Here is a 27,894-nt window from a genome sequence, read left to right as displayed (position 1 = left end):
GCACCAACATCAGTGTTCTTGCTCAGGCCAACATCCCCAGTATCGAAGCTTTGTCCATGCTTGATCAGCTCCGATGGATGGGTCACATCGTCCGCATGCCCGATACGAGACTCCCAAAACAAGCGCTCTACTTGGAGCTCGAAAACGGCAAGAGAGCCCCAGGTGGGCAGAGGAAACACTTCAAAGACACCCTCAAAGCCTCCTTGAAAAAGTGTAACATCCCCACCGACACCTGGGAATCCCTGGCCCAAGACCGCACAAAGTGGAGGAGAAACATCTGGGAAGGCGCCGAATACCTTGAGTCTCTTCGCCGGGAGCAAGCGGAAGCCAAGCGCAGGCAGCGGAAGCAGCATGTCAACCCAAGCTCACCACCCACCCGCCCCTTCAACCACCGTCTGCCCCACCTGTGACAGAGACTGTAGGTCCCGCATTGGACTCATCAGTCACCTGAGAACTCATTTTTAATGTGGAAGCAAGTCATCCTCGGTTCCAAGGGACCGCCTAAGAAGAGGAGGTGTAAAACTGCGATCTGTTCCTGACTGAAAGTGAAACGGCAGGTTTAAGTTTCCAGTGTAAAAATGACTGGCAATTATTCTATGAAGATTTAAAGTGTTTGTGTGACAGTCCTGAGTCTACCATTGTAAGGCAGGTTAAAATATAAATTGGTTAAAGTCTAGATTAAAATAGCAGAGGGAGGAGTTCACAGGAGCCTGTTAACTACTGGTACAATTATACAACAAACGTTTGATCTCCAGATAAAGAAGGACCTGCAGCGTGTTTCCAGTAACTCCCCGTTTTATTGATGTGTGTGTTAGACACCAGAATAACTAAAAATACACGACCCGGAACATCCACAGGGGTGCGATCCCGACAGTTACTCTGGGATCACACCCGCTGTGGAACTCCACCACTGACCCTGCTGAGGGTTGTAGGCTCAGGGAGTGGGGCCTAACATCTGGGGTTGGTAAAATGCTGGAGTCCATTATTAAGGAGACAGTAACGGGACATTTGGATAAACATAATTTAATAGGACAAACTCAGCATGGTTTCATGAAGGGGAAGTCATGTTTGACAAATTTGCTGGAGTTTTTTGAGGAAGTAACATACAGGGTGGATAAAGGGGAACCAGTGGACGTAGTGTATTTAGACTTCCAAAAGGCATTTGACATGGTGCCACACAAAAGATTATTGCTCAAGATAAAAAATCACGGGATTGGCGTAATATTCTGGCTCTCTAACAGAAAGCAGAGAGTTGGGATAAATGGTTCGTTCTCAGATTGGCAACCAGTAACTAGTGGTGTTGGCTTTTATTGCTAGGGGGATGGAAAATAAAAACAGGGAGGTATTGCTGCAGTTGTACAAGGTATTGGTGAGACCGCACCTGGAATACTGCATACAGTTTTGGTGTCCATACTTAAGAAAAGACATACTTGCTCTCGAGTCAGTACAAAGAAGGTTCACTTGGTTAATCCCGGGGATGAGGGGGTGGTCATATGAGGAGAGGTTGAGTAGATTGGGACTCTACTCATTGGAGTTCAGAAGAATGAGAGGCGATCTTATTGAAACATATAAGATTGTGAAGGGGCTTGATCGGGTGGATGCGGTGAGGATGTTCCCAATGATGGGTGAAACTAGAACTAGGGGGCATAATCTTAAAATAAGGGGCTGCTCTTTCAAAACTGAGATGAGGAGAAACTTCTTCACTCAGAGGGTGGTAGGTTTGTGGAATTTGCTGCCCCAGAAAGCTGTGGAAGCTACATCATTAAATAAATTTAAAACAGAAATAGATAGTTTCCTAGAAGTAAAGGGAATTAAGGGTTACGGGGAGCGGGCAGGAAATTGGACATGAGTCTAGGTTCGGAATGGTCATGGCCCTGTGGGTAGTGGAGTGGGCCCAGGGGCCGTGTAGCCTGGTTCTGCTCCTACTGTGTTCTAATTCTGTGTTAGATTTCAGGAGATGGTTTTATTCCTGTTCCTGGCTGGGGTGGAGATCGCCTTTACAGAAGGTAAGTACTGTAGAAAATATAGGGACAGAGTGATCTCCTGGAAGAATTTCGATCGCCTAGATGGGTCAGGGAGGAATTTCCCAGATTTTTTTTCTCCCAAATTGGCCATTGGGTCTTTATCTGGTTTTTAGCCTCTCCCGGGAGATCACATGGGTTCGGGTGGATGCACAGTGATAGAAGATTTGAGGTTAGGATCAGATCAACCATGATCTTATTGAATGGTGGAGCAGGCTCGAGGGGCCGATTGGCCTACTCCTACTCCTATTTCTTATGTTCTTATGTTCTCCAGGAGTGGACGGTAAGAAAGCTGGGTTTCAGTATCCTGATGTTAGATTCGAATTTGGAGAAACTCCAGACAGAGACGGAATTGAGGACAAGTTCAGAATTTATTAAAACAACCAAGAGAACTTGTGCACAAGGGAGAGCCACCCAGCTTCCTCAAGCTAGGGGCGCACTCTCGAGGGACAAGTAGCTGTTCATTCAAGCTATACAATTCTATAAGCAATGCCCACCTACTACAGAATGGGGGCATACACGTACAAACACTGTCACAACAGTTACTCTCTATTGGTTTATGTGGTTAGTCACTCAACTGTCGGGCCCACCCCTTGAACTCGGGTACCCTCTGACCATGCCAGTCACAGATGTTGGTTGTCTCATCCTACTCCCCACATTCCTGCTGTTGTCTCTTCCTGTTATCGGCATAGTTTATCGTTTGAGAAAACATGTTTTATCCTTAACTGTCGAACAAGCAGGATGGCTACAAGGCCGCAGTGATTCATGTATCCTGTGACTGGTACAATGTTGGTTGTTAATTGTACCCTTATCTCCTGGGAGGACAGGCCGTGTTTAGACAATGGCTCTACTGAGGCTGAGAACACACACATTCCGAAGTTTGATAAGTGAAGTGGCGTCTTGCAGTCTGCAAATGTGCTTCAGTCAGCTAAACCTACACTAAGGGTAAATAGGGGGTTAACATAGTCAAGTATCCCAGAATTCATTGGGAACAAGCTGGACCTTTCGCTGACAAATATATGGCGAGGAACCAGAGGAATCCTTACTGAGGAACCGTCTGGGGTTTTACCGGCCAGCGTAGGTCTCGGGGTGAATGATTCCTGACTCCCCGAACTGTCTTACATTGAACCCAGTTCAGTTTATAGGAGAATAGGGACATCACCCACAATTGAGGGAGTCAAAAGCAGCCATTAGAGAAGCTCAGAGATCTTTTGGGAGATGGTGTACAATTGTGGTAATAATAGTAAAAGCTTTTCCAGCTATGTCAGGAGTCAGAAGACACAGTTACATAGAGTTACATAGAATTACAGAGTCTACAGCACAGGAACAGGCCATTCGGCCCAACTGGTCAATGCCGGTGTTTCTGCTCCACACGAGTCTCCTCCCACCACTCTTCATCTAACCCTATTAGCACATCCTTCTATTCCTTTCTCCCTCATGGGCTTATCTACCTTCCCCATGAATGTATCTGTGCTATTCGCCTCAACTACTCCTTGTGGTAGCACGTTCCACATTCTGACCTTTCTTTGGGTAAAGAAGTTTCTCCTGAATTCCCCATTGGATTTATTAGAGACTGTGTTATATTTATGACCTGTAGTTTTAGACTCCCCGACAAGTGGAAACATTTTCTCCAGGTCCACCCTCTATAAACTTTTCATCGTCTTAAAGACCTCGATCAGGTCACCCATCGGCCTCTTTATTCTAGAGAAAAGAGCCCCAGCCTGTTCAGCCTTTCCTGATAAGTATGTCCTCTCAGTTCTAGGATCATCCTTGCAAAGCCTTTTTCCACCTTCTCCAGTGTCTCTATATCCTTTTTATAATATGGAGACCTGAACTGTGCACTACTCCAAGTGTGGTCTAACCAAGGTTCAGTACAAGTTTAACATAACTTTTCTGCCTTTCAATTCTATCTCTCTAGAAATGACCCCCAGTCCATTGTTTGCTCCTGTTATGGCCTCATTAACCTGCATCGCTATGTTTAGTGATTTGTGTATCTGGACCCCGAGATCCCTTTGCTCCTCTACCCCATTTAGACTCTTATTTTCCAAGTAGTATGTGGCCTTCTTATTATTCCTCCAAAAATGCACCACCTCACACTGATCTATATTGATATTCATTCACCAAACACCCTCCCATTCTGCAAGTTTATTAATGTCTTCTTGCATGTTGTCCATCTTCCTCAGTATTAACTCTACCTCCCAATTTGGCGTCATCGACAAATTTTGAACTTGTACTTCTGATTCTCGAGTTCAAATAGTTTATGTAAATGGTGAACAACAGTGGTCCCAGCACCGATACCTGTGGAACATCACTTCCCATCTTTTGCCACTCTTAACCCCTACTCTCTGTTTCCTGTTTTGTGACCAGCTTGCTATCCATAAACAGTTTGTAAGATCGACAAGATGACCCAGGTCAGGCCATGTGGAGTGAAGGGCCAGGCGGCAGAATGGATGGAAAGCTGGCTACAAAACAGAAATCAGAGGGTTGGAGTTAAGGGAAGTTTGTTGTGATCTTTCCATCCATTCTGCTGCCTGGCCCTTGACTCCACACGGCCTGACCATGGTCATCTTGTAGACTGTACATACTGCAGGCACAGTACACCAGTGGTGGAGGGGGTGGATATTGAGTCCTGTGGCAGGGGCGCTGATGAAGTGGATTTCTCAGTCCGGGAGTTTTGAGGCATTGCTAGTGGCGTTTTTCACCTCTTTCCACCTTTAAAACAACCTTGCTGCCAGTTTATTAAAGCCATTAACAGCCGCTCGGGTGGGACACACCAATAACTAAGGCCTGGTTTCCCTCAGAATGACAGGCCTGAACCCTGTAATGTCCGAGTATAAATAATACATGGACTGCAGGAGAACAATAATAACAGGTATTTACTTGAACAGAGGGTAACTTAAGACTGACGTACAGAAGCCTGCTATGGCTTTATATACAGGGGTGGTCACTGCCGGTACTGCAGTATAGAATCAGTTCTTCTCTTAAAGGTACATACACAACAATTCCTCCCCTTTTAGATAAACAGTACATAACATTCATTTAACAACTAAATAATAACTAATTACAATTACAATTTTCTCTGTACTATATACATTAACTGAAATAATCATTTATAAGTTCAGTCTTTGAGGAGGCTTCCTGATCCTGACTGGATAGCGCCTTTCTCGAGTATCCTGTTCTTGCGGCGGAGTTGATTCTGGCTCATTGTCATTGGTTGGTTCGTCAGCTTCCAATACCACTGCTTCTGAGGTAGACGCAATCTGTACTTCAGGTTGATTACCAGGTGCACCTGCTCATGGTATGGGTTTGGCTTGTTCCTGTGACTCTAGAATCTGGTCAGCATGGCGTCTCACGATGCTCTCTCCAACGTCCACCGTGTACATTAGTGGCCCCTGCTGTGTGCATATCGTTCCTGGCTGCCATTTTTCTGTTCGGTAGTCGCAGGCCAAGACTGGTTGCCCTATCTTGAAGCTCCTGGTTGGCTTCTCATTTATGTGCTGGAATTGCTTATCCTCAACATCTCGTCTTATGTTTTGTTTGAGCAAATCCAGGCGACATCTTAGCCTTTGGTTGAAGAACATTACGGCTGGAGCTTGGTTGGTGACTGCATGTGTCGCATTCCGGTAAGCAAACAAGAAATTATTCACCTTGTGTTGTAGTGGTATGTCGTCATTATACATTGCCTTTATGGCCTTTTTAAAGGTCTGAACAAACCTCTCAGCCAATCCATTTGTGGCTGGATGATATGGGGCAGATGTGTAATGTTTCACCCCATTATTCCTCAGAAACCTCCGGAAATCCTCGGGCACAAACTGTGGCCCATTTTCGGAGCAAATCTGTTCTGGCAAGCCATTCCTGGCGAAGATGGTCCGTCGGACTGCAGTAGTTTTCTCCGTGGTGGTGGAGGACATTTTGATGACCTCTGGCCATTTCGAATGGGCATCCACAGCGATTAGGAACATTGAGTCCATAAATGGACCAGCAAAATCAATGTGTACCCATTGCCATGGAGATGAGGGCCACTCCCATGGATGTAGCGAGGCCTGTGGTGGAGCGTTTTGGACCTTCTGGCATCCTGTGCATCTCTTGGTTATATCCTCGATTTCTTGATCGATTCCCGGCCACCACACAAATGCCCTGGCTAGGCTCTTCATTTTTACCCCTCCCAGATGACCCTCATGAAGCTCATTGAGCACTCTATCTCTCAACTTGGGTGGAATTACCACTTGGGATCCACACATCAAGGTCCCCCGGCACACTGACAGCTGTTCTCTCCTCGGCGAGAATGCTGGCAACAGTGAGTCGCCATGTGCTGGCCATCCCTTCACCGTCAAATCATAGACCCGAGAGAGTGTTGGGTCATTTCGGGTTTCCTTCTCTATACTTGAGTTTGTAACAGGTAGACATTCGACTATGGTCACATGGAATATCTCAACAGGGTCCACTGCAGGTGCTTCATCTACCGTAGGAAACGGTAGGCGCGACAGCCCATCAGCGTTTCCATGCTGTTTTGTACCCTTGTACTCTATGTCGTACTGATGTGCCCCTAGAAAAAGTGACCATCTTTGCAGCCGTTGTGCTGTCATCACCGGAACGCCCTTCTTTGGGTTAAAAATGGAGACCAGGGGCTGATGATCACTCAGTAGGGTGAATTTCTGCCCGTGCAGATAGTGATTGAACTTCTTCACCCCCCACACCAGGCTGAGGGCCTCCCTGTCAATCTGGGCATAGTTACGTTCGGCTGAGGTTAACGAGCGCGATGCAAAGGCTATTGGGCTCTCTGAACCGTCAAGGAATTTGTGTGACAGCACCGCTCCGATGCTGTACGGGGATGCATCACATGCAAACCGAATCGGTAGTGTTGGATTGTAGTGGGCCAATACTTCTTTTGAAGTGATTAGGCATTTACATTTCTGAAAGGCATGCTTACACTCATCACTCCATTTCCATGTTACTCCAGTTTGCAGCAGGGCGTTCAGTGGGTGCAGAATTGTAGATAAATTCGGCAAGAACTTATGGTAGTAGTTCACCAACCCGAGGAACGACCTCAGTTGCGACACATTTTCCGGTGCTGGAGCCTTGACTACAGCCTAAATCTTGTCCGGCGACTTATACAACCCTTCCTCATCAATCATGTGGCCACAATACGAGATTTGTCTCCTGAAGAACTCACATTTGGGGCGGTTGGCTCGTAGCCCATATTCCTGTAATCTAGTGAGCACCTGCTCTAGGTTGGCAAGGTGTTCACTGTCATTTTCGCCCGTAACCAGGATGTCGTCCAAATAACACTGGGTCCCCGGGATCCCTTGCAGGACTTGTTCCATTGCCCTCTGTCAAATAGCCGGGGCTGATGCTACCCCGAATACCAGTCGATTGTACTGGTAAAGGCCTTTGTGAGTGTTTATCGTGAGGTATTTCCTAGATGCTTCTTCCACCTCCATTTGTAGATACGCTTGGGCTAGATCAATCTTTGTAAAGCGTTTCCCTCCAGATAGTGAGGCGAAAATATCTTCTATCCATGGAAGTGGATATTGTACTGTGTGCAGGACTGGGTTCACAGTTACCTTGAAGTCCCCACAGATGCGAACCTTCTTCGGCTCCCCAGGCGTGCTGCTCAATGATTTCTTCATTACAGGAACGATGGGTGTGGCCCACTCGCTCCAGTCCACCTTGGACAGCACACCCGAATGCTCCAGACTCTCCAGCTCTGCTTCAACGGCTGGGCGGATCGTGCAAGGTACCGGTCTGGCCTTAAAAAATTTTGGGTTTGCGTTATCTTCGATTTTTAGCATTGCCGTTACTCCTTTTAGAGTCCCAAGTCCTTGTTGGAACACCTCTTTCGCGTCAGTTAGAATTTTTGACAGTCGTCCAGGTGTGACGTCATCATCCTTTTTGTCAGTCACAGTTAGCGCCTGAATGGAATGCCAATCCAATTGTATTTTTTGGATCCATTCACGTCCCAATAATGGTGGTCCTCCATCTGGTAGTATATATAGATACAGTTTCTGTGTTTCCTTGCCGTTGTATTCAACTGGCACCCTTATTTTTCCTCTGGGGTAGACTTTTTGCCCCGTGTATGTCTTCAATACAATGGACGTGTCCTGCAAGGGTATGTGTGAGAATAGCCACTCATAGTCTCGTTGAGTCATGACAGTAAGGGCTGATCCTATGTCCAATTCCATCTTTACTGGGGACCCTGCTATCATGAGGGTGACCCAAATGGTTCGGTGATCCTCCTTTGTGATCACGTTGTGTAACTTTAGGCAACTTAGTCTCCTGCTCCTGGAGTCCTTATCACTCTCCTGATCTTCCGAACTACTGTCTGTCAATTTCTTTACTTTCTTGTACTTTTCCTTAGTAGTTCTTGTAGTGTTGGTTTTCTTTCCCGACCTGCAGACTTTTGCTATGTGTCCCATTTTCCCACATTGCCTGCATACTTTGTCCTTAAACCAGCAGTCCTTCTGATCATGGGTTGTTCTGCCGCAGCGATAGCACTTTTCTGCTCCATACGCCATTTCATTAGCGCTGTATTCTTGTGGTTTCTGTTGTATTTCTGCAGCTCCCCATGCTGCTGCTTCGTAGGATACTGCCACGCTGAACGCCTGTTCTAGCGTCAGGTCCTTTTCCGAAAGTAGTCGTTTCTGGGTTCCTTCACTCTGTAGCCCGCAGACAAACTTATCTCGTAAGGTGTCTGCCAGTCCTGCTCCGAACTGGCAGTGCTTCGATAACTTGCGTAGTTCTGTAAGATAGTCAGCATTGCTCTCATCTTTGTGCTGGTTTCTTTTATGGAACTTGAATCTTTCTGCTATCAGCAGCGGTGTAGGGTTTAGGTGTTCCTGTAACATATTAACAATCTCTTCAAAACTTTTCTCCATTGGTTTAGCTGGGGTAATTAAATTCCGCAATAGGCCGTACGTTCTCGCGCCCATCAAATTTAATAATACCGACGCCTTCTTTCCTTCGGCCACCTCATTTGCCTTGCAGTACACTTCAATTCTTTCCACATACGTGGTCCAGTCTTCTACCTCGTTGTCGAAAGCAGTGATACTACCACTTTTCAGCATCTTGGGTGATTTAAAATGGCGCCTCCCGCGCTTTTTCTTCTTCACCAATGGATTAAAATGGCGCATCCCACGCTTTTCCTTCTTCCCCAATGGAATAAAATGGCGCCTCCCGTGCTTTTCCTTCTTCCCCTTGCTGCCACGCTGCTCCTAGCGTTCTGCAGGGTAATGGCGGCGACCCGCGGCTTTGGCGCGTCTCACTTTTCCTTCCCCTTGTTTTATTTTCACTACGCTGCCCGGTTCTTGAGCACCGACCGCGCCCTGTGCGCTCCACCCTCTCTCTCTCTCTTTTCCTCCCGACGATGCTGCATGGCCCCTTTGCAGAGCCGCTCGATCGAGCTCGAGCCCGCCGCAGTCCGGAAGGGTCAGCGCACTACCTGCTACCAGCACAATTTGCTGGAACACCTTGACTGGGGAGCCAAGCCCAGCTCTCCACAGCCTCTCCTGCAACTCTCCGAACTCTGATGGATCCTTGGGCGGTTGCCCGCGGTCGACACCCGTTGCTCTGACTTCGACCTCCAAGAAGCTTCTTCTCAGGGAAAGATCCCTGTGAGGTGATGCAGTACTGCAGGTGAGTTCGAACCTGCTCGTCGCCACTGTAGTGTCCGTGCCTTAATAATACACGGACTGCAGGAAAACAATAAAACAGGTATTTACTGAACAGAGGGTAGCTTAAGACTGAAGTACAGAAGCCTGCTATGGCTTTATATACAGGGGTGGTCACTGCCGGTGTTGCAGTATAAAATCAGTTCTTCTCTTAAAGGTACATACACAACACACAGATGCTAGGCTAACTGGTCTATAGCTTCCAGCCTTTTGTCTACCTCCCTTTTTAAATAAAGGCATTACATTAGCAGTTTTCCAATCTGCTGGGACCTTTCCTGAATCCAGGGAGTTTTGGAAAATTACCACCAATGCATCCGCAATCCCTACCGCTACTTCTCTCAAGACCCTAGGATGTAAGCCATCAGGTCCAGGGGACTTATCCACCTTAAGTCCTATTATCTTACCGAGTACCATCTCCTTAGTGATTTTAATCGTGTTTAGCTCCTCCCCCCTATAGCCTCCTGTTTTCCAGTGTTGAGATATTTTTAGTGTCCTCAACTGTAAAGACTGATACAAAATACTTGTTCAGCGTTTCTGCCATCTCCATCTTCCCCACTACTAATTTCCCGGTCTCGTCCTCTAAGGGACCAACATTCACTTTAGCCACCCTTTTTCTTTTTATATAACTGTAGAAACTCTTGCTATCTGTTTTTATATTTTTTGCGAGTTTACTTTCATAATCTATCTTCCCTTTCTTAATTAATCTTTTAGTTATTCTTTGCTGGCTTTTAAATGCTTCCCAATCTTCTATCCTCCCACTAGATTTGGCTACTTTATATGCCCTTGTTTTCGGTCGGATACTATCCTTTATTACTTTACTTAGCCACGGATGGCTGTCTTTTCTTTTACGCCCCTTTTTCCTCAGTGGAATATATTTTTCTTGTAAGTTGTGAAATATCTCCTTGAATGTACACCACTGCTCCTGTACTGTCTTACACCTTAATCTATTTTCCCAGTCCACTTTAGTCAACTCTGCTCTCATACCTTCATAGTCTCCTTTATTTAAGCTTAGTACGCTGGTTTGAGATCCAACTCTCTCACCCTTCAACTGAATTTGGAATTCAACCATGTTATGGTCACTCATTCCAAGGGGATCCTTTACTAGGACATTTTTTATTGATCCTGTCTCATTACACAGGGCCAGATCTAAGATTGCCTGCCCCCTGGTTGGTTCAGTAACATACTGCTCAAGGAACCCATCCCTAATGCACTCTATGAACTCTTCCTCAAGGCTGCCCTGCCCAATTTGATTTGTCCAGTCAATATGAAAGTTAAAATCTCCCATGATTATAGCTGTTCCCTTATTACAAGCCCCAACTATTTCCTGATTTATACTCCGACCAAGAGTTGCAACTGTTAGGAGGCCTATAGACTACGCCCACTAGTGACTTTTTCCCCTTGTTATTCTTTATCTCCACCCAAACTGTTTCACTATCCTGATCCTTTGACCCAATATCATTTCTCACTATTGCAGTGATTCCATCCTTTATTAACATAGCCACCCCACCTCCCTTTCCTTCCTGTCTGTCCTTCCTAATCGTCAAATACCCCTGGATGTTTAGTTCCCAGTCATGGACACCTCGCAGTCATGTTTCTGTAATGGTCACCAGATCATACCCATGTGTAGTTATTTGTACCGTCATCTCGTCTATTTTGTTACGAATGCTGCGTGCATTCAGATAAAGAACTTTTAAATATGTTTTGTGACAATTTATTCCTGCTTTTACCCCCTTTACTACTTTACCTTTATCTTTATATATTCTGTCCCTTCCTGACATGCTCTGGTTTTTAATTTCCCCACTGCTACTTTGCTTCTCCGCTGACATTTTTGTTTATCGCTCTCTTGAAACCTGTGGAGTTGAGGTCGAAGATCAGCCATGATCTCATTGAATGGTGGAGCAGGCTCGAGGGGTCTTATGGCCCACTCCTGCTTTTATTTCTTATGTTTCTTATGATAGAGCTTTTAAAACTGTGAAGAGGTTTGATAGGGTGGACGTAGAGAAGATGTTTCCTTTTGAGGGGGAGTCCAAAACTAGGGGCATAAATATCAGAGAGTCACCAATAAATCCAATGTGGAATTCGTTACCCAGAGAGTGGTGAGAATGTGGGACTCGCTACCACATGGAGTGGTTGAGGTGAATAGCACGGGTACATTTCAGGGGAAGCTCGATAAGTACATGAGGGAGAAAGGAAGAGAGGATATGCTGATAGGTTTGGATGAAGAGGAGCAGGAGGAGGCTCATGTGGAGCAGAAACACCGGCACAGACCAGTTGGGCCGAATAGCCTGTTTCTGTGCTGCAGACTCTCTGTAACTCTGAATTCCTCATCCCTGTGGGAGCCGATATTAGTCAAAATCTGCTTTTTGGGCATTTCTGACAGTCAATATTAGTCGAGACTGAACCAATCACGCAGCTCGGTGACAGATTGAAAGATTCCTCTCTCCAACCTTTAACCGATGAAACTTGTAACACTGAGGCTGAAATTCCACTGCCGTGTGCCGGGGGTGCAGGCAGTCCTGGGCACAGAGGGAGCAGCAAACTGGGTTCAGAGAGGGCACGTTGGCTTTGCCCTTGACCTGGGCTTTCCATTGAGCATGTGCTGGGGCCCAGTGGGATTTCACTGCTCCACGGCATTTCTGAGTGTGTCACCGCAACATTAGGAACAGGAGGAGGCCATTCAGCCTCTCGAGCCTGCTACACCATTCAATTAGATCAGGGCTAATCCGTATCTTAACTCCATTTACCCGCCTTTATTCCACATCCCTTGGAACAATTACCTCACAAAAATCTATCATCTCAGTCTTGAAGGCTCCAATCGACCCCCAGCATCCACAGCCTTTTGGGGGAGTGAGTTCCACATTTCTACTACCCTGTGTGTGAAAAAGTGCTGCCTGATTTCACCCCTGAATGGCCGAGGTCTAATTTTAAGATTCTGGCCTCTTGTTCTTGATTCCAGCACCAGAGGAATCCTCCATGGCCTCCCCTCTCCTTATCTCTGTAAACTCCTCCAGCCCAACAACCTCTGAGATCTCTGCCCTCCTCCAATTCTGGCCTCTTGCACATCCCCGATTTTAATCGTTCCACCATTGGCGGTCATGCCTTCAGCTGTCGAGGCCCCAAGCTCTGGAATTCCCTCCCTAAACCTCTCCTCCTCTCTACCTCTCGTTCCTCCTTTAAGACATTCCTTAAAACCTACCTCTTTAAACAGGTTTTTGGTCATCTGCCCGAATATCTTCTCATGTGGCTCAGAGTCAAAATTTGGTTTGCTAACGCTACAGTGAAGCACCTTGTGATGTTTTACTAAGTTAAAGGCGCTATCGAAATGCAAATTGTTGTTGTCATTCTAAAAAAAAACCTCACCCCAACTCCTCTTTCATCCCTACTCTCCAACCCCCCTCACCCCAACTCCTCTTTCACCCCTACTCTCCAACCCCCTCAACCCAACTCCTCTTTCACCCCTACTCTCCAGCCCCCCTCACCCCAACTCCTCTTTCACCCCTACTCTCCAACCCCCCTCACCACAACTCCTATCACCCCTACTTTCCAACCCCCCTCACCCCAACTCCTCTTTCACTCCTACTCTACAAACCCCCCTCACCCCAACTCCTCTTTCACCCCTACTCTCCAAACCCCTCACCCCAACTCCTCTTTCACCCCTACTCTCCAAGCCCCCTCACCCCAACTCCTCTTTCACTCCTACTCGCCAACCCCTCACCCCAAATCCTTTCACCCCTACTCTCCAACCCCTTCACCAAAACTCCTCTTTCACCCCTACTCTCCAACCCCCCGCACCCCAACTCCTCTTTCACCCCTACTCTCCAACCCCCCTCACCCCAACTCCTCTTTCACCCCAACTCCTCTTTCACCCCTACGCCACAACCCCCCTCACCCCAACTCCTCTTTCACCCCTACTCTCCAACCACCTCACCCCAACTCCTTTCACTACTCTCCAAACCCCCTCACCCCAACTCCTCTTTCACCCCTACTCTCCGACCACCCTCACCCCAACTCCTCTTTCACCCCTACTCTCCAACCCCCCTCACCCCAACTCCTCTTTCACCCCTACTCTCCAACCCCCCTCACCCCAACTCCTTTCACCCCTACTCTCCAACCCCCCTCACCCCAACTCCTCTTTCACCCCTACTCTCCAACCACCCTCACCCCAACTCCTTTCACCCCTACTCTCCAAACCCCCTCACCCCAACTCCTTTCACCCCTACTCCCCCACCCCCCTCACCCCAACTCTTTCACCCCACTCTCCAAACCCCCTCACCCCAACTCCTCTTTAACCCCTACTCTCCAGCCTCTCACCCCACCTCCCCTTTCACCCCAACTCCTTTCACCCCTACACTCCAACCCCCTCACCCCAACCCCCCTCACCGCAACTCCTCTTTCACACCTACTCTCCAACTCTCCTCACCCCAACTCCTTTCACCCCTACACTCCAACCCAACTCCTCTTTCACCCCTACTCTCCAACCCCCCTCACCGCAACTCCTCTTTCACACCTACTCTCCAACCCCCTCACCCCAACTCCTCTATCACCCCTACTCTCCAACCCCCTCACCCCAACTCCTCTTTCACCCCTACTCTCCAATCCCTCACCCCAACTCCTTTCACCACTACTCTCCAACCCCCCTCGCCCCAACTCTTTCACCCCTACTCTCCAAACCCTCACCCCACCTCCCCTTTCACCCCTACACTCCAACACCCCCACCCCAACTCCTCTTTCACCCCTACTCTCCAACCCCCTCACCCCAACTCCTCTTTCACCCCTACTCTCCAACCCCCTCACCCCTACTCCCCAACCCCCCTTGCCCCAACCTTTCACCCCTACTCTCCAATCCCCCTCACCCCAACTCCTCTTTCACCCCAACTCCCCTTTCACCCCGACTCTCCAGCCCCCCTCACCCCAACTCCTTTCAACCCTACTCTCCAACCCCTCACCCCAACTCCTTTCACCCCTACTCTCTAACCCCTCACCCCAACTCCTCTTTCACCCCTGCTCTCCAACCCCTCACCCCAACTCCTCTTTCACCCCCACTCTCCAACCCCTCACCCCAACTCCTCTTTCACCCCTACTCTCCAACTCTCCTCGCCCCAACTCCTCTTTCACCCCAACTCCTCTTTCACCCCTACTCTCCAGCCCCCCTCACCCCAACTCCTTTCACCCCTAATCTCCAACCCCCCCACCCCAACTCCTCTTTCACCCCTACTCTCCAGCCCCCCTCACCCCAACTCCTTTCACCCCTACTCTCCAACCCCCCTCACCCCAACTCCTTTCACCCCTACACTCCAACCCCATCACCTCTTTCACCCCCTACTCTCCAACCCCCTCACCCCAACTCCTCTTTCACCCCTACTCTCCAACCCCCCTCACCGCAACTCCTCTTTCACCCCTACTCTCCAACCCCCCTCACCGCAACTCCTTTCACCCCTACTCTCCAACCCCCTCACCCCAACTCCTCTATCACCCCTACCCTCCAACCCCTCACCCCAACTCCTTTCACCCCTACTCTCCAACCCCTCACCGCAACTCCTTTCACCCCTACACTCCAACCCCCTCACCCCAACTCCTCTTTCACCCCTACTCTCCAACCCCCTCACCCCAACTCCTATTTCACCCCTACTCTCCAATCCCTCACCCCAACTCCTCTTTCACCCCTACTCTCCAACCCCCCACCCCAACTCCTCTTTCACCCCTTCTCTCCAGCCCCCTCACCCCAACTCCTCTTTCACCACTACTCTCCAAACCCCCTCACCCCAACTACTCTTTCACCCCTACTCTCCAACCCCCTCACCCCAACTCCTCTTTCACCCCTACTCTCCAACCCCCTCACCCCAACTCCTGTTTCACCCCTACTCCCCAACCCCCCTCGCCCCAAACTTTTCACCACTACTCTCCAATCCCCCTCACCCCAACTCCTCTTTAACCCCTCATCTCCAGCCCCCTCAGCCCACCTCCCCTTTCACCCCTACACTCCAACCCCCTCACCCCAACTCCTTTCACCCCTACTCTCCAGCCCCCTCACCCCAACTCCTCTTTCACCCCTACTCTCCAACCTCCCCACCTCCTCTATCACCCCTACTCTCCAACCCCCTCACCCCAACTCCTCTTTCACCCCTACTCTCCAGCCCCCTCACCCCAACTCCTCTTTCACCCCTACTCTCCAACCACCTCACCCCAACTCCTTTCAGCACTACTCTCCAGCCCCCTCACCCCACCTCCCCTTTCACCCCTACTCTCCAGCCCCCTCACCCCACCTCCCCTTTCACCCCTACTCTCCAACCCCCTCACCCCAACTCCTCTTTCACCCCTACTCTCCAACCCCCCTCACCCCAACTCCTCTTTCACCCCTACTCTCCAACCCCCCTCAGCCCAACTGCTCTTTCACCCCCACTCTCCAACCCCCTCACCCCAACTCCTCTTTCACCCCTACTCTCCAACCCCCTCACCCCAACTCCTATCACTACTCTCCAAACCCCCTCACCCCAGCTCCTCTTTCTCCCCTACTCTCCAACCCCCTCACCCCAACTCCTCTTTCACCCCTACTCCCCAACCCCCTCGCCCCAACTTTCACCCCTACTTGCCAAACCCGCTCACCCCAACTCCTCTTTAACCGCTACTCTCCAGCCCCCTCACCCCACCTCCCTTCACCCCTACACTCCAACCCCCCCACCCCAACTCCTCTTTCACCCCTACTCTCCAACCCCCTCACCCCAACTCCTCTTTCACCCCTACTCTCCAGCCCCCCCACCCCAACTCCTCTTTCACCCCTACTCTCCAGCCCCCTCACCCCAACTCATCTTTCACCCCTGCTCTCCAGCCCCTGTCTCATGTTCCATTGACATCAATGGAACATACAATGACAATTGATATGTCAGAATTTGACAGATACTCCAATGATTCTAGAGGCTTTCTTTATTCTGTCCACTCGACGAGTGTGATCACAGACTTTCTCCTGTGAATATAGAGTTGGAGTTTTGGGCCATGATGTGTTTACTTGTTCATCTTGTTGACTCTAAAAATTGAGTCTTGTGATTTCAGACACCAGATAAACCATCTCACAACAACAGATTGTCTTTCACTGACTTTATTAACAGCACTGCAAAAATACAGAGAGTATAGTTACCCAATCTGGAGAACAGGGATAATACAGTGGATTCAGAGCTCTCTTCTCCCCAGGTCTGTTCTAACAAGCTGCGACTACACTGGCGACATTTATATTTAACTTGTTTACTACATTATTGACCTGGCCCTGCCCAAACCATAACCACAAGGATATCTGTCATTGTTCTGACTGTGACCACAAGGCTGTGTCACTATCACACACACACACCGTTTCCTTCTTTCACATCTCCATACACAGACCATCTCTTTACACATCCCCTTTCTACACAATTGCAGCCGACGTGAGGCTCATTCAAAGACACACTCATTTCATGACAGCAAAGGTTAACACTGGGACAAATCATCAGTTATTTTCCATTACAGGCAAAATGCAGAGCGGTCCAGCAGCACATGGCACCTTAACAGAGTCTCATCGACCTACAATATAGAGCTGGAGGATTGGGCCGTGATCTGTTTACTTGTTCATCTCTTGTTCAATACATTTACTGAGTGCATTTAAATTGAAAACCAGGTTTGCAGGCGTGATGCTCTATTCACACATCGAAGGTGCGAGAGATGCTGTGGGGCACATGCTAAGTCCAGTAGCTGAAAGTGATTAACAGACTGGGTTTTGTGTTTAGTGATCCCGGGTGTGTTACTGATACCTTCCCTGGATACCAAGGCTGGGAGAGGCACTCTGGAAGGTATGGGGAGCTGGGACTTGTCCATGAGAATAACCGAAGGTATGAGAACTGAAAAGATCTATATTTAGACAGGAGAAAAGGCCCAAAAATGGAACAGTCAATAACAGAATATCAATTAACCTCTTGTCTTGGAGGAAACAAATACTCGACACACTGTGTGTTTGAAACAATGCCAATTTATCTGGCATTGATCCAGAATATTAATCTCCAGCCCAGTTATTGGGGTTATTAACATCAACAGAAACAAACCCCAACTGTCAGAATGAACATGGTTCAGTCCTGGATGTGATTATCGGCAGCAATAACAGCAGAATCCAATTTCGGCAGTAATGTGTGAACTCGCTGGTGTGTCCGCAGGTTGGATGAAAAAGTGAATCCCTTCCCACACACGGAGCAGGTGAATGGCCTCTCCCCAGTGTGAATTCGCTGGTGTATCTTTAGGTAGGATGATTCACTGAATTTCTTCCGACACACGGAGCAGGTGAATGGCCTCGCCCCAGTGTGAACTCGCTGGTGTCTCTTTAGGTTGGATGAATCACTGAATCTCTTCTGGCACACGGAGCAGGTGAATGGTCTTGCCCCAGTGTGAACTCGCTGGTGTCTCAGTAGGTGCGATGAATCAGGGAATCCCTTCCCACAAACGGAACAGGTGAACGGATTCTCCGCAGTGTGAGTGCATTGGTGTGTCAGCAGATCATTGCTGCTTTTAAATCTCTTCTCACAGTCAGAACATTTAAAAGGTCTATCAGCGTGAACTTGCTGGTGTCTCAGCAGGGTGGATGACAGAGCGAATCTCTTCCCACACACGGAGCAGGTGAACTGCCTCTCACCAGTGTGAACTCGCTGGTGTTTCAATAGGTAGGGTAAACAAGTGAATCCCTTCCCACACACGGAGCAGGTGAACGGCCTCTCACCGGTGTGAAGTCGCTGGTGTATCAAAAGTTGGGACGAAGAAAGGAAACTCTTCCCACACACAGAGCAGGTGAATGGCCTCTCCCCAGTGTGAACTCGCTGGTGTTTAGTGAGGTTGGATGAACAAATGAATCCCTTTCCACACTCAGAGCAGGTGAATGACCTTTCCCCAGTATGAACTCGCTGGTGCGTAGTGAGGTTGGATGAACAAATGAATCCCTTCCCACACTCAGAGCAGGTGAATGGCCTTTCCCCAGTATGAACTCGCTGGTGCGTAGTGAGGTGGGATGACTCAGTGAATCCCTTCCCACACTTGGAGCAGGTGAACGGCCTCTCCTCAGTGTGAGTGCGCTGGTGTCTCAGTAAGTGGGATGATTCAGTGAATCTCTTCCCACACACAGAGCAGATGAACGGCCTCGCCCCGGTGCGAACTCGCTGGTGTCTCAGCAGGTAGAATGAATTAGTGAATCCCCTCTGACAAACAGAGCAGGTGAACAGATTTTCCCCAGTGTGAGTGCGTTGGTGTGTCAGCAGATCATTTCTTCTTTTAAAGCTCTTCTTACAGTCAGAACATTTAAAAGGTCTCTTATCAGAGTGAACTTGCTGGTGTGTCATCAGGGTTGATGACTGAGCGAATCTCTTCCCACAGACGGAGCAGGTAAACGGCCTCTCCCCTGTGTGAATTCGCTGGTGCATCAAAAGGTGGGATGAACGAGGGAAACTCTTCCCACAGACGGAGCAGGTGAACGGCCTCTCCCCAGTGTGAACTCGCTTGTGCGCCAAAAGGTGGCTTGAACGAGTAAATCTCTTCCCACACACTGAACAGATGAATGGCCTCGCCCCTGTGTGAACTTGCTTGTGTGTTAAAAGTTGGACTGAGCGAGTGAATCTCTTCCCACACACGGAGCAGTAGAACGGCCATTCCCTAGTGTGAATGTCCTCATGTGACATAAGGTGGGCTAAACGAGTGAATCCCCTCCCACACTCGGAGCAGTTGAACGGTCTCTCCTTGGTGTGAACTCGCTGGTGTTCAGCAAGTTGCAATGACTGGCTGAACCTCTGCCCACAGTGAGAGCAACTGAATGGACTCTCATGAGTGTGAAGGAGCTGGTGTTCAGCCAGACGGAATGACTGCCGGAACCTCTTCCCGCAGTGAGAGCAACAGAACGGTCTCTCATCAGTGTGAACTCGCTGGTGTTCAATCAGCTCCTCAGAGGTTTTAAAGCTGTTCCCACAGTCAGAGCATTTAAAAGGTCTCTCATCAGCGTGATCAAGTTGGTGTGCAGTGAGGTGGGATGAACAAGTGAATCCCTTCCCACACACGGAGCAGGAGAATGGCCTCTCCCTATTGCGAGCTCGCTGGCGTGTCAACATGCTAGACAATTGAGTAAATCCCTTCCGATAGAGAGCAGGTGAACAGCCTATCCCCAATCTCCAGCTGGGACAGTTAATTGAATCCCTTCCCACAGTCCTCACATTCCCACGGTTTCTCCATGGTGCGGGTGTCCTTGTGTCTCTCGAGGTTGGATGATCAGTTGAAGCCTCGTCCACACACAGAACACGTGTACGGTTTCTCCCCGCTGTGAATGGTGCGATATACTTTCAGGCTGTGTAACTGGTTAAGGCGCTTTCCACAGTCAGTGCACTGGAACACACTCACTCGGGTGTGTGTCTCGGTGCTTTTCCTGTCACAATGATGTTTGAAATCTTTTCCCACAGACAGAGCAAACATTTCTCCTTCCACATTCAAAGCGCGATGATATTCAGGTCCGGAGTGAATCTGTCAGCTCTTCACATGATATTTGATTTGAGTTTCTCGTTTGCATATTTTCCCCTTCTAATACCCTGTAAAAGGAGTTTACAAAAGTCATCACTAAGTACAGGATAGAAATTCAGAACAGACAATTCTAGTTTCTATGGAACATTCTTTCCTCTCTTGTTCCCCCAAAGCTGTAAATCCCCGTCCCACACAATCTCCCTCCTCCCTGTGCTGAAATCCAAACCCATCGCACCATCTCCAACATTTCTTTCCTCCACTCCCAGTTTTCCCCCTCCCTCTACTCTGGTTGGGTTCAGTTCTACACCCGCTGTGTGCAGAGTGAGAATAAAATCAATGAGCTGCTGATTTTCTCTGCGGGTCACTGGGCCTTTTTGGATGGACCAATAAGGTGAGACTGGGTTGGCCCAGGATCACATGTGTTCGGCCGGGGGAGCGGGAGGCTCCGCTCGGCGATGCAGAGAGCTCTGTGGATGGAGAAGAATGTCAACCAGAGTCTGCCAGATCTGCACAAACTCTCCACTGGGAGCGCCAACCCTCATCTGTGTGACTTCCTGGAGACCCGCTATCTGGATAAACGTGAAGATGACCAAGAAGCTTGGAGATCACATCATTAACTTAAAGAGACTGGAACCCCTGCCTTGTAGGGAATGATGGCTTGTGACTTTGTGCAAAGAGCCGAGACCTGAGCTCTGTCATGTCATTAACTGTAAATAAAATATTCAATCTTAAATTTAAAAAAAGATTATTTAAAAAAAACAAGAATCAGCCCAATTCAGGGGCCACTAATAGGGGGAGAAACATGTGGACCAATCAAACTGACAGAGACCCTGAAGCCCCGCCCACTCCGGCCCAAAGTACCGCGCATGCGCCGTGAGACACGCATCTCCAAGTTGGCGACCAGTGACCGTGATCACCCGGGCGGTTACTGACCGGGCCTGTAACCGGGAAAACACGGGGTCTGTGGCTCTTATTCGCGGCCTCAGGCGTACACCAGCTATTTATAAAGCTTTTAAACCCACCCGTGTGTCCAAACGATTCCCTGCTCCCACAATCTCCTTCCAGATCTCGGCCGCTGACCCGCCTGTTCTATTCAGATCATCGCCACCACTCGCACTGCGCATGCCCAGAGCAAATAGTTACTGCGCCGGCGCACTCGGCTCCTGTCGTCATTGCTAGGGCACCTTCCGCCGCGCGGGGCATTCTGGGTTAATGCACCGCCATTGTTGTCATCGACGTGAACACCGCGTCTCCCCTCTACACTGGCCCGTCAAACACTCCCAGGGCAGGTACAGGACGGGTTAGATACAGAATAAAGCTCAACGCTCCCTCTACACTTTCCCATCAAACACTCCCAGGGCAGGTACAGCATGGGTTAGATACAGAGTAAAGCTCCCTCTACGCTGTCCCATCAAACACTCCCAGGGCAGGTACAGCATGGGTTAGATACAGAGTAAAGCCCCCTCTGCACTGTCCCATCTAACATTCCCAGGGCAGGTACAGCATGGGTTAGATACAGAGTAAAGCTCCCTCTACACGGTCCCATCAAACACTCCCAGGGCAGGTACAGCACGGGTTAGATACAGAGTAAAGCTCCCTCTACACTGTCCCATCAAACACTCCCAGGGCAGGTACAGCACGGGTTAGATACAGAATAAAGCTCAAAGCTCCCTCTACACTGTCCCATCTAACATTCCCAGGGCAGGTACAGCACCGGTTAGATACAGAATAAAGCTCCCTCTACACGATCCCATCAAACACTCCCAGGGCAGGTACAGCACAGGTTAGATACAGAATAAAGCTCCAAGCTCCCTCTGCACTGTGCCATCTAACACTCCCAGGGCAGGTACAGCACAGGTTATACAGAGAGTAAAGCTCCCTCTACACTGTCCCATCAAACACTCCGAGGGCAGGTACAGTACGGGTTAGATGCAGTCACTGACACCAATCTCCTCCTGTCTGATATAAACCAACCCCACAGTCACTGACACCAATCTCCTCCTGTCTGATATAAACCAACCCCACAGGCCCAGAAAGATTAAACTCAGCCCGTTACTTGGATAGGACTTGTCTCTATTCCCATGCCGAGGAGATTGCTGTACCAGACGGTAGGGGCAACATTTGGGGACTCTCGATTCTCCACCAATCCCCATTCCCCTTCTTTCTGGTGGATAATGGAGGTGCCACTGTGTATAATATGCAAGTTAGTAAGAATTGTCCGCGAGGATTAATCAGCACTTTCTAATTGGAAATGTTAATCAATGGAACTTTTCAACAATAAGTTGTAGATTTTGTACCAAAGATCAATTTAGGGTTAAAATAAAATTCATAATTTTGTCAAATAATTTCTTATGAAAGTCCTAAATTAAGGGGAAAGATCACAGACAGCGGTTCTTAAAGGGACATTGCAGCCCCAACAAGTCAATTAGCTATATATCCAGAATATTAATAACCCTATAACTGGGCTGGAGTTTAACATCAGCAGAAATAAACCTCAACTGTCAGGATGATTTCAGTCCTGGATGTGATTAACAGCAGCAATAACATCAGAATCTAACTTCTGCAGTCACTTGTGAACTCGCTGGTGTGTCAGCAGGTTGGGTGACTGAGTGAATTCCTCCCCACACACGAAGCAGGTAAACGCCCTCTCCCCAGTGTGAACTCGCTGGTGTGTCAGCAGGTGGGATGAACGGGAGAATCCCTTCCCACACACAGAGCAGATGAATGGCCTCTCCCCAGTGTGAACTCGCTGGTGTGTCAGCAGGGTGGATGAACGTGAATCCCTTCCCACACATGGAGCAGGTTAACGGCCTCTCCCCAGTGTGAGTGCGCTGGTGTACAATGAGGTTGCATGAATGCCTGAACCTCTTCCCACAGTGGGAGCAACTGAATGGTTTCTCATCAGTGTGAACTCGCTGGTGTTGAATTAGTTCCTCAGAGCTTTTAAAGCAGTTCGCACAGTCGGAGCATTTAAAATGTCTCTCGTCAGTGTGCACTCGCTGGTGTGTCAGCAGGATGGATGAACAAGTGAATCCCTTCCCACACTCTGAGCAGGTGAACGGCCTCTCCCCAGTGTGACTGCGTTGATGAATTTCCAGCTGGGACGGGTAATTGAATCCCTTCCCACAGTCCCCACATTTCCATAGTTTCTCCATGGTGCGGGTGTCCTTGTGTCTCTCCAGGTTGGACGATCAGTTGAAGCCTCGTCCACACACAGAACACGTGTACGGTTTCTCCCCGCTGTGACTGGTGCCATGTCTTTTCAGGCTCTGTAACTGGTTAAAGCTCTTTCCACAGTCAGTGCACTGGAACACTCTCACTCGGGTGTGTGTGTCTCGGTGCTTTTCCAGTCACACTGATGTTTGAAATCTTTTCCCATGGACAGAACAGACAAACATTTCTCCTTCCACGTTCAAAGGCCGACGATATTCGGGTCCAGATGAATTGAGTGGCTCTCAGATCTTGACGTGATGTTTGGTTTGAGTTTCCCGTCTGTAAATCCTCCCTTCTAATACCCTGTAAAAGGAGTTTACAAAAGTCATAATTCTAAGTACAGGATAGAAATTCAGAACAGACAATTCTAGTTTCTATACAATGTTCTTTCACACGTGGGGATTCTAACCCTGGGACTGTACATGGTGATCACTAAACACAAAACCCAGGCTGTTAATCGTTTTCAGCTACTGCACTTAGCGTGTGTCCCATCGCATCTCTCTCACTTTTAATGTGTGAATAGAGCATCACGCCTGCAAACCTGGTTTGAAATTTAAATTCACTCACCAAATGTATTTAACAAAAGATGAACAAGTAAACCCATCACAGCCCACTAATCCAGCGCTACATTCACAGGAGGAAGCCTGTTATCTAACTCCTCGAGTGGATGAAATAAAGAAAGATCCCAAATGCAAGAGTCCTTTGAATCCTTTGTAAAGAACTTTCAAATCCTGACCGGTTCCTTCCTTATTCTAGAATTCCCCATCCTTGTGGGAGTCGATATTGGTCAAAAACTGCTAATTGGACATTTTTAACCGATTTTTCAGCTGTTTCAAGCTGACCAGGTCCTTCACTCAGAGAATCTCCAAGGAGACTCTTTGATTTAAACACAGCTCTCCCACTCTTTCATATCTGGGATTAGTTACCGGGAATTTAAATACCTGGCCACTCAAATTGAAAAGGGGCCGTGATATACAGACTGAACCAATCACACAGCTCAGTGTCAGACTGAATTATACCGCTCTACAGCCTGTAACCGATGAAACTTGTAACACTGAGGCTGAAATTCCACTTCCAAGTGCGGGGGGACTCCGGCCCCGGGACTGTGCCCGGGGACTCCGGCCCTGGGACTGTACATGGGGATTCTAACCCTGGGACAGTACACGGGGATTCTAACCCTGGGACTGTACATGGGGATTCTAACCCTGGGACAGTACATGGGGACTCTAACCCTGGGACAGTACATGGGGACTCCGGCCCTGGGACTGTACATGGGGATTCTAACCCTGGGACAGTACATGGGGATTCTAACCCTGGGACTGTACATGGGGATTCTAACCCTGGGACAGTACATGGGGATTCTAACCCTGGGACAGTACATGGGGATTCTAACCCTGGGGCTGTACATGGGGATTCTAACCCTGGGACAGTACATGGGGATTCTAACCCTGGGACAGTACATGGGGACTCCGGCCCTGGGACTGTACATGGGGATTCTAACCCTGGGACAGTACATGGGGATTCTAACCCTGGGACTGTACATGGGGATTCTAACCCTGGGACAGTACATGGGGATTCTAACCCTGGGACAGTACATGGGGATTCTAACCCTGGGGCTGTACATGGGGATTCTAACCCTGGGACAGTACATGGGGATTCTAACCCTGGGGCTGTACATGGGGATTCTAACCCTGGGGCTGTACATGGGGATTCTAACCCTGGGACTGTACACGGGGATTCTAACCCTGGGACTGTACATGGGGATTCTAACCCTGGGACAGTACACGGGGATTCTAACCCTGGGACAGTACATGGGGATTCTAACCCTGGGGCTGTACATGGGGATTCTAACCCTGGGGCTGTACATGGGGATTCTAACCCTGGGACTGTACATGGGGATTCTAACCCTGCGACTGTACATGGGGATTCTAACCCTGGGACAGTACATGGGGATTCTAACCCTGCGACTGTACATGGGGATTCTAACCCTGGGATTGTACATGGGGATTCTAAACCTAGGACTGTACATGGGGATTCTAACCCTGGGAATGTACATGGGGATTCTAACCCTGGGACTGTACATGGGGATTCTAACCCTGGGACTGTACACGGGGATACTAACCCTGGGACTGTACACGGGGATTCTAACCCTGGGAATGTACATGGGGATTCTAACCCTGGGACTGTACATGGGGATTCTAACCCTGGGACTGTACATGGGGATTCTAACCCTGGGACTGTACATGGGGATTCTAACCCTGGGACTGTACATGGGGATTCAAACCCTGGGACTGTACATGGGGATTCTAACCCTGGGACTGTACCTGGGGATTCTAACCCTGGGACTGTACATGGGGATTCTAACCCTGGGACTGTACATGGGGATTCTAACCCTGGGACAGTACATGGGGATTCTAACCCTGGGACTGTACATGGGGATTCTAACCCTGGGACAGTACATGGGGATTCTAACCCTGGGACAGTACATGGGGATTCTAACCCTGGGACTGTACATGGGGATTCTAACCCTGGGACAGTACATGGGGATTCTAACCCTGGGACAGTACATGGGGATTCTAACCCTGGGACTGTACATGGGGATTCTAACCCTGGGACTGTACCTGGGGATTCTAACTCTGGGACTGTACATGGGGATTCTAACCCTGGGACTGTACATGGGGATTCTAACCCTGGGACTGTGCATGGGGATTCTAACCCTGGAACTGTACATGGGGATTCTAACCCTGGGACAGTACAGGGGGATTCTAACCCTGGGACTGTACATGGGGATTCTAACCCTGGGACTGTACATGGGGATTCTAACCCTGGGACTGTACATGGGGATTCTAACCCTGGGACTGTACATGGGGATTCTAACCCTGGAACTGTACACGGGGATTCTAACCCTGGAACTGTGCATGGGGATTCTAACCCTGGGACTGTACACAGGGATTCTAACCCTGGAACTGTACATGGGGATTCTAACCCTGGAACTGTACATGGGGATTCTAACCCTGGGACTGTACATGGGGATTCTAACCCTGGGACTGTACATGGGGATTCTAACCCTGGGACTGTACATGGGGATTCTAACCCTGGGACTGTACATGGGGATTCTAACCCTGGGACTGTACATGGGGACGCAGCTCTGAATGAATGAAAGATTTGCATTTCTATGGCGCCTTTCACAACCTTGGACGTCCGAAAGCGATTTATAGCCAATGAAGTACTTATTGAAGTGTAGTCACTGTTCAGTGTAGGACAGGCGACAGCCAGTTTGTGCACAGCAAGCTCCTGCAAACAGCAATGTGATAATGACCAGATAATCTGTTTTTTTTTAATGATGTTGATTGAGGGATAAATATTGGCCAGGACACCGGGGATAACTCCCCTGCTCTTCTTTGAAATAATGTCCTGGGATCTTTTACGTCCACCTGCGAGAACAGACAGGGCCTCGGTTTAACGTTGCATCTGATAAACCGGCACCTCTGACAGTGCAGCACTCCCTCAGCACCGCACTGGAGAGTCAGTATAGATTTTTGTGCTCAAGTCTCCGGAGTGAGTTTTGAACCCACAACCTTCTGGGGCTCTTTTACAATTCTATGACATGTAAACTCTAAGCTTGCCACTTACCTGCGCCTTCAGGAGAGATGGTGAGAAATGCCCTGTGTGGAGAGTGAGAATACAATAACTGAGACATTGATTGTCTCTCCCGGGCACTGGGACCCGGATGGAAGCAAACACTGAAGCCTCGCCCACTATGTTCATGTACTAAGATGGTCCCGCATGCACTGTTACACAATGAATCAAAATGGCGTCGCACTAGAACTTTCCGCCCTCCTTTACAATGATGGCGACCATTAACCTGGGCCTGTTAGCAGAAGAAATCCCCGCAGCTGCAAACACGGGATTTTCAGATTATTATTCAGGGCTTCCGGCCTACCCCAGTTGTTTAGAAAGCCGCCTCACCTACCTACCGGACCATTATTCTTCTGCGCTCCTCGATTCTTACCCACTGCGGAACCGCGTTCCCGGCTTCGGTTCCTCTCCGTCTGTCCGTCTCCAGTCTCGCACTGTGCATGCTCAATATACCCTCCACTACCGTGCCTGCGCACTGAGCTCCTGCAGTCTGGGTGCGGCACATTCCCCACCCCGGGGAATGCTGGGTAAAGGCCCCCCATTGAAAGGCCAGATTAGTGAATAAGAAATAGGAGCAGGAGTCGGCCACTTGGCCCCTCCAGCCTGCTCCGCCATTAATAAGATCATGGCTGATCTTGGGCTCAAAGCCACTTCCCTGCCCACTCCCCATAACCCTTCACTTCCTTATCTTGCAAAAATGTGTCTATCTCCACCTTAAATGTATTTAATGACCCAGCCTCCACAGCTCTCTGGGGCAGAGAATTCCACAGATTTACGACCCTCTGAGAGAAGAAATTCCTCCTCATCTCAGTTCTAAAAGGGCGACCCTTTATTCTGAAACTATGCCCCCG

The 27,894-nt window shown here is 49.0% G+C and overlaps 2 protein-coding genes across 2 annotated transcripts in view; one reads left to right on the top strand and one right to left on the bottom strand.

Moving 5' to 3' along the window:
- LOC147118498 (uncharacterized) overlaps positions 1-27,894 on the top strand; it is a 52,665-nt gene that overhangs the window by 6,109 nt on the left and 18,662 nt on the right. The gene's annotated exons all lie outside the window — the stretch shown is intronic.
- On the bottom strand, positions 16,766-23,365 carry LOC147118499 (uncharacterized). Its single transcript, XM_085984451.1, is given in 4 exon segments — positions 16,766-19,759; positions 20,754-20,756; positions 22,762-22,965; positions 22,967-23,365. Coding segments are annotated over 4 exon segments (2,571 nt in total). The 5' UTR covers positions 23,347-23,365; the 3' UTR covers positions 16,766-17,775.

The sequence above is a fragment of the Somniosus microcephalus genome, chromosome 4 (genome assembly GCF_052327205.1).
Source record: "Somniosus microcephalus isolate GS21.2 chromosome 4, FLI_Smic_1.0, whole genome shotgun sequence".
Taxonomy (NCBI): domain Eukaryota; kingdom Metazoa; phylum Chordata; class Chondrichthyes; order Squaliformes; family Somniosidae; genus Somniosus; species Somniosus microcephalus.
This window is presented reverse-complemented; position numbering and strand designations above follow the sequence as displayed.